The sequence below is a fragment of the Toxorhynchites rutilus genome, chromosome 2 (genome assembly GCF_029784135.1).
Source record: "Toxorhynchites rutilus septentrionalis strain SRP chromosome 2, ASM2978413v1, whole genome shotgun sequence".
Classification (NCBI taxonomy): domain Eukaryota; kingdom Metazoa; phylum Arthropoda; class Insecta; order Diptera; family Culicidae; genus Toxorhynchites; species Toxorhynchites rutilus.
The window spans coordinates 144,902,187-144,910,291 of record NC_073745.1 but is presented as its reverse complement, the minus strand read 5'-3'; the positions used below and the strand labels follow the sequence as shown (position 1 = coordinate 144,910,291).

General features: G+C 42.2%; 1 protein-coding gene across 1 annotated transcript; it reads right to left on the bottom strand.

Annotated features, from left to right (window-relative positions):
- Window positions 1-7,325: 7,325 nt before the first annotated feature.
- Window positions 7,326-8,096, bottom strand: LOC129766201 (gastrula zinc finger protein XlCGF7.1-like). Its single transcript, XM_055766712.1, has one exon. It carries the CDS (start codon window positions 8,094-8,096, stop codon window positions 7,326-7,328), a length of 771 nt encoding a protein of 256 aa, XP_055622687.1.
- Window positions 8,097-8,105: the final 9 nt, after the last annotated feature.

Here is an 8,105-nt window from a genome sequence, read left to right as displayed (position 1 = left end):
AGTTCAATTATCCACTTTCTTCGCCGCAGAACGCCAGTTTGCTTTGAACTGCTTCTCGCTGCTAACAGTTTTTTGGGTCTTCTTGAGGTTCTGCTTAACTATCACCCAATATTTTTCGATTGGGCGAAGTTCTGGTGTGTTGGGAGGGTTCTTATCCTAGGGCACAACCTGCATCTTGTTGGCGGCATACCACTCCATGGCCTTTATTCCATAATGGCAGGATGCCAAATCCGGCCAAAACAGCACAGACAAGTAATGTTTCTTCAGGAAAGGCAGCAAACGCTTTTGAAGACACTCTTTCACGTAAATTTCCTGGCTGACGGTCCCGGTTGCAACGAAAATGTCGCTTTTTAAGCCACAGGTACAGATAGCTTGCCAAACTAGATATTTCTTGGCAAACTTTGATAGTTTAATATGCTTGAACATGTCTGCCACCTTTCCCCTTCCGGTTGCTGTATAATACTCTTGTCCAGGAAGCTGTCCGAAGTCTGCCTTGACGTAGGTTTCGTCGTCCATTACCACGCAATCAAACTTTGTCAACAATGTCGTATACAGCTTCCGAGATCTTGTTTTTGCCGTAAGGTTTTGCTTATCGTTGCGATTTGGAGTCACTACCTTCTTATAAGTCGATAGTTCGAATCGTTTTTTAGCTTCATGCACGGTTGTAGACGATATTCCCAACTTATTTGCGACATCTCGAACGGAGAGGTTGGGGTTGCGCTTGAAAGCGCTAGCCACTCTTCTGTTCGTCACTGCGGCTCCCGGCTTTCGATTTCCTCCAGATCCAGGCTTTCTAGTTGTCGACAAACGTTACCCGAACACTTTTTTACTTTGGTGACGGTTGATTTGGCCACATTCAACGATTTTGCTATTTTTGCGTGCGTGTAGTTTGGATTTTCACGACGCATGTACAAAATTTTGGTTCGTCGCTCCTTTTGCTTTGACGCCATTTTGATAACTAAAGATCTAATGTCAAAATCCATCACACCATTCTACACACACACACACACATGAATGATTAGAAAAAATACGGCGAATTTAAGTTGACCACTTTTTGATCCGAACACCCTTTAGTATTTATATAATATATATGCTATAGTAATATAAAAGCAATATGAACGAGCGAAATAAGAGATACATTGCGAATAAGTACGCATTAATGCGTTTCGTATATTTTGCCACATACACGGCGCAGACCGAAAAGGATTCACGTTTATGCTCTCCTTTTTACTCTCAGAAAACACTTTCTAACTTCCAGCTTCCGTTTTTTCTGGGTACAATCTCAAGCTGACGTTTAGTCTGAGAGAGAGAGATGTCTGCTCCCATACATACAAACATTTTAAATCTTTTAAAAAAGGTGCTTTTAATTGTTCATTTCACCCTTCAACACACTGTAGCGGACCGGGTTTCAAAAGACAACCCGGAATCTACGGCCAGCTCGAAGAAGGCTAAGGCTTTCCCACCCGACCTCTCTTTAGCGATTGGCTTAAGCGCCACCTCTTTTGAGGACTTTTGAGGCCGCGTTCGATTGCCCAGCTAGAGACCTGACACGCGGACCTACATTATGTCCTTTTATAAGGATCGGGGAACGATCGAGCTGTACCAATTCCAGCAAGTGAAGGCTGACGGAAGACACTCGCAGAAACACCCGAGGAAACGTCAAACGCCTGAGAATCACTCCAAATTCGACGAAAAACCTCTACAGGGTTTTTTCCATCTCAGACAATGTTCAACAAAAATCCATCAGACTGGCACGGCCATCTGGGAAACAAAAATGCTGACAACAAAAGTTCCAGAGATGAAAATAAAAATGAACAATCACAGGATCATATCATGTATTACCTTTCACTCCTAAACATTACAATAAACGACACACTTTCTGACTCTGGGTGGGCTATGGATTTTACATGATCTACATTTATTTGTACATTGATTATTCTTAAACTAACGGGACATCACATGTGCACTTGGATAATTAAACTACACAGGGTACCTGAGGAGTGCAGTGAGGAGACAAATTTCCTCACCCACTCCTTGTAGCTTCTCTGCGACGGGTCCTTCGTCGGTTGATAGTTTCCAGCGGGTCCGTTGAAGACGTGATTGTAACGGCGCAGCCTTTTCTCCGACGTTTAGGGTTTGGGTTTCGCCAAGATGAACTTCCCTGTCGTAATCGCTTGTTGGCTAGTTATATTTTATTGAACGTTTGTGTGTTAACTAGCAACAAATGATGACACTGAAACAATTCAACTTTATCACCACAAAGACTTCACGTTATATAAAAAAAATTACAATTAGCGATCGCGAACAAAACACACAATGGTTCCGCGATGTCGAACAGTTCTTGGCAAAATGGTCGAAGAAAATTGTATCCCTCAGATAGCCCGCAGGGTATCTCGCGATTCAGAGCTCAAGCTCAGCCAAAGACGAATTTCCCAAAGCATACCCTTATGTGCATCTTGCTTCGACCAGCTATCCTTAAATACAGCCTTCTTATTTCCCTCCCCAAACTTAAGGCCACGAAAGTAAGCGCTGCGCGAACAGACACTCATTGACCGAGCAGCCTTGAAGATTGAGCTTTCGCCCTGCTCCAGGGAGGTGGGATGGGAAACCTAAGCTCTCTAGCGTATAATTTCTGGAGTATCGAACATTTTTTTTGCTTGGCGGTAAGGTGGTCACCTAGTGGGGGCAAAGTGGTCACTCGCACATATCAAGCTAAGTGGAATAGATTTATGGAAATTTGTTCAAATCATATTTAATATAGTAGGTGAAATAAGCTTGGCCTATTCACCTATAGTTTCAATTTAATGAATTAATAAATAAGTAACTGTATAATTGCATATACACAAAAATATTGTAAATAAATAAATTTAGAAATTAATGAACAACACATAATAAATATGCACACCAATGATAAATAAGTAAAAAAATAATCCAAAAATATTACATGATGAAAACATTTGTGGCAACTGTTACAACACGAAAAAGCATTTTTCTGCTGAAGCTGAAATGTTTCTGCCAACACTAGTTTGGGTGTATGCTCATGATTTTCTATGTTGGCTACAAAAAGAGCGGTCATCTTAGAATCCCCTTGTGATTTATTAAGTTTTAGTGATTGTTACACATACAAAATGGAAACGGGCATGCTGCCACCAAAGCAGTTTGTATAAAGAACAAACTTTTTTTCTTCTGCTACCTGATGCCGTTTTGCGATTGCGTTTGCCACTCGCCACTCGCTGCAACTGCCTGTTGTCTTGATATCCACCGAACCGAATGCGGGTTTTCTTATCGTCGCGAGCATTTTTGCCAGCTAACTCGATCACTTCGGCGGCCGAAACTATATAACGCCGGCTAGGTGGACTGGTGCACTGGTACTAACGCGTTCGGCCTAGCTACCCTTGCGGGGAACTCCAGATCAACACGGTTCGAGCGGGATTTTGCCTTTCCCTTCACTTTTCCTCCTTTACCATGTCCAGACATGGCTGCTTGGGTTGGTTTGTTGATGTGTTGTGATGCGAACCGATGTGGTGTACGGTTTGTATGAGAATGATCGTTACGGCAGCGGAGCGGGGATTTTTAAGCTGACCGGCTGGCTCAAGAATTACGCATGTGCGAGACAGCGACCAATGTTTCGTTCATTTTTTTTCTTTTTCCTTTCCAATCGTGCTTCATACTATTTCGCTGCTGCTCTGGTTGCCCGTTTTGGTCGGTACGATTTGAGGAACACAAAATGGACCAATCAAAAATGGGCACATAGGGCATTTTGACAATGCTTGATATTTCACAATTATTCAATTATTTATCTCATGAAAAATGAAATGTTATTCGTTATGATAGATGCGTAGATATATTTCCTATCAATTGATGCAAAAACCTTTGCGATCTATTGAGAAATGCTCGAGTTATAAGCGTTCCAAATCTTGCATTTTTTCCTACTTGTTCAGTGCCTAGATTTCCATTTCACCCCCTATATCTTCCGGTTAGACGTAGTCCTACGTCAAAATAAAATAGTGGTCGATGGACAATGTTTCAATGATCCCTAATGCGTAATATATCGCACCCAGTTCAGCGACATACACGGAACAAGGATCTTTGAGTTTGAAAGAGGCACTGGAATTTTCATTGAAGATGCCGAAGCCAGTGGACCCGTTTATGAATGAACCGTCAGTAAAGAACATTTTATCAGATCTAGCTTTCCCATATTCTGCCGAAAATATCGGCGGAATAGAATCGGAGCGTAGGTGATCTGGGATTCCATGGATTTTTTGTCGCATGGACAGATAAAAAATGACAGAGGAATTGCAGAAGTATGGGAAGCAAACTTGGTTGGAGATGCCTGGTAAAGGGTTCACGTCGTGGGTAAGGTACTCATGGTATAAAGACATAAAACTTGACTGAGGAGTCAGTTGGAGTAGATTTTCGAAGTTATCAATCACCAATGGATTAATGATCTTGCAACGGATGAGAAATCTGTAGGATAATTCTGTGAACCGAAGAGTAAGCGGGGGTACTCCTGCCAAAACTTCGATACTCATCGTATGTGTCGAATGCAAACACCCCATTGCTATACGCAAGCAACGATATTGTATTCTCTCCAGCTTGAGAATATGAATCCTGGCAGCTGATCGGAAACAAAAACTGCCATATTCTAACTTTGATAATATCGTTGTTTTGTACAACTGAATGAGGTCTCCTGGATGGGCACCCCACCATGTTCAGGTAATTGTTTGGAGAAAATTGATTCTTTGCTAGCATTTCTGTTTCAAATACGCAATGTGTCTCCCCCAGGTACACTTAGAATCAAAATATACACCCAGGTATTTTAAAAACATAGAGTGTTGGATCGTTTTGCCGGATAGGTGAAGCTGGAATTGGGCGGGTTCGTGCTTCCTAGAAAAAACGACCATTTCAGTTTTCTCCGTAGAGAATTCGATACCCAGCTTGAGGGCCCACGTGAACAGATTGTTCAGGGTATCTTGCAACGACTTTTGCAGAGCGACGGGATTAGTACCCGTGATGGAAATAACTCCATCGTCTGCAAGTTGTCTCAGCGTGCAGTCTCTAGTGAGACAATCATCCATATCATTGACGTAAAAACTATACAAGAGGGGGCTTAGGCAGGAGCCTTGCGGTAGGCCCATAAAACTGTATCGAGAAGATTTCAAGCTGCCATGATTGAAAAACATGTGCTTTTCTGACAGTAAATTGTACAGGAAATTGTTGAGAATGGGTGAAAGTCCACGATTATGAAGCTTCTCTGAGAGAATTTCCATGGAAACTGAATCAAATGCCCCTTTGATATCGAGAAAAACGGAAGCCATTTGTTCTTTGCGAGCAAATGCGATTTGGATTTCAGAAGATAGCAGCGCGAGACAATCATTTGTCCCTTTACCTCGGCGGAAGCCAAACTACGTATTTGACAGCAAATTGTTCGTTTCGACCCACTTGTCCAAACGAAGTAGAATCATTTTCTCTAACAATTTACGAATACAGGATAACATTGCAATCGGCCTATACGAGTTGTGATCGCAAGCCGGCTTGTTGGGTTTCCGTATGGCTATCACTCTCACTTGTCTCCAGTCATGCGGGACAATATTCAGCTCCAGAAACTTGTTGAACAAATTCAGCAAACGCTGTTTTGCCAAGTCGGGAAGATTCTTCAACAAGTTGAATTTAATCTTGTCCGACCCCGGAGCTGAATTGTTACATGAGAGAAGGGCAATTGAGAATTCCACCATCGAAAAATTCTCATAATCGCTTTGAAGTGGAATGTCGCGTACGACGTTTTGTGCAGGAACGGTGTCGGGGCAAACCTTCCTTGCAAAGTTAAAAATCCAACGGTCAGAGTATTCCTCACTTTCGTTTGTATGGTTCCAGCCACGCATTTTCCTAGCCGTATTCCAAAGAGTGCTCATAGCGGTCTCCCTTGACAAACCATTGACGAACTTCCGCCAATATCCACGCTTTTTTGCTTTAATCAAACCTTTTAGTTTGGCTTCTAGAGCTTGGTACTTTAGAAACCATTCCACTAATCCAGTTTTCCTGAATTTTTTGAAAGCGGATGATTTTTCAAGGTAGACCTTTGAACATTCCTTGTCCCACCAAAGTGATGGAGGACGACGTCGGAAAGTGGTAGCCGGTACACGTTTCTTTTGAGCTTGAAGTGCGCTTTCGTAAATCAAACTCGATATAAAGTTATACTCTTCGAGTGGAGGAAGTTCATGCATTGAAACAATTGCTTCAGATGTTATTCCCGCAAATGTTCTCCAGTCAATATTCTTCGTGAGGTCATACGAAATATTGACTGACTCACGAGAGCTTGATTCATTAGCGATCGATAAAATTATTGGTAGGTGATCACTACCGTGGGGATCTTGGATTACCTTCCACATGCAATCCAGGGATAACGAAGAAGAGCATAGAGATATGTCTAGCATGCTTGCCCGTGCAGGAGGGTTGGCTATTCTGGTTGCTTCCCCAGTATTCAAAACTGTCAATTTGAAGTTGTCGCACAGATCATAAATCAAAGTGGCACGGTTGTCATCGTAGAGTGATCCCCATGCTGTTCCATGGGATTTTTTTTTCTTCTTTTTTTTTACATTTGATTATACGTACGTAACTAAGGATAGTTTATATGTGAGGAATTCAATTGCTCATATAAATTACATAACTAGATTTAAAATAAAAATAAAATGTAAAGATTAACCGCTAAGGCCGCAATTCATCATATATATATGTCACTCTTTCGCCTTTCTAAAGGAAACAATTGCACTTCGAAAATTTCAACAACAAATTATTTATTCCTGAGGACATTCATGATAACCTCATCGACGGTATGATTATTTAACAACATCTTGATGTTATCGTCATCCATTGTCAACGAGAACAGAATTTTTGTGTTTTCTCGCATGCGAGTTGTATAATCGCCAGCATCTTCATCGCTAGCTGGCTTTTGACCACAGCGGACGATAACATTGCTCAGCACTTCTTCCACAGGTGCATTCGGCCAACCAAACTCTGTTAACGTATCCTCATCGATCAACAGATGAAGTAGCTCTGAGATTTAAATTTTCAATATCTCGTCGCTTAGGAATATTGGTATCGAATCGTCTCGTTCCTCAAGCTTGATTCTAGACGCTCGACTTCCGGTACCCTCCACCGATGAACGCTTGTTCTGCTGGAACACGTGTTGGGTTTGTTTCAATTTTTGCTTTCTTGGGCGTCTCTCGCTTCTGCTTTTTTGATTCCTTCGGTACATCTTTTTCTGTTTTGGTGACAAGAAGAGTATTTACCTTCGAACTACCAACTGGAATACTTTTTGACACCTTCTAGGTTTCCTTCAGATTTTCTGCTGAAACCTGCTCTGTTGGATTGTCTGAAGGGGGAATAAGGGTTACAACCTCTAGTATCTCAGGTTTATTATTGTTATCAAGTTCAGAATTTGTTTTTATGTCAGCGTTTGATTTGATTTGTACGATTTGTATATCATCGACTGGTGTTATTTGATAAACTTCGCCATCAATTTCCAACACTGTAGGATCCGCTTCTGGGCAGGCTGGATCGTTCATCACCTCTACCAGGACGGTGCCGTCAGACGTGGGGGCGAGATTTTCCTCAGTTCTTTGGCTATCATCTTTCATGTACTCTTCCCGATGTCGGGTTCGTAGGTGTCTCACCAAGCAGTCCTTACGGATGAAGGTACGTTCGCAAATGTGACACGTGGCCGGCGCTTCCACTGCATGAGTTCGCTGATGAAGCTTCATTGCAGTTCTGGACACGAAACGCTTACTACATTGATCGCATGCAAAGTTTTTCACATCACTGTGAGAGTCCATGTGTCGCGATAGATCCTCTTTGCGCATGAATCCTTTCGAACAAACCTCACATTGCAAGGGGTACTCCTTGTTGTGGACAAAACGTATGTGCTCATCGAGTCGGGCTTTCCTGTTGAATGCCATTCCACAATTGTCGCAATCGAACCCATTTTCGCCTGTGTGATGAAACATATGGGAACGCAGTTGGGTTGCCTGTATGAACCGTTTGTCGCACACTGTACACTTGTGGGGTTTCTCGCACTTGGAACAGAGTATGTTGCACATAAAATCAAA

Excerpts from the sequence above, each read along its gene's own strand:
- LOC129766201 (XM_055766712.1), bottom strand. The coding sequence starts at position 8,096 with ATGTGCAACATACTCTGTTCCAAGTGCGAGAAACCCCACAAGTGTACA.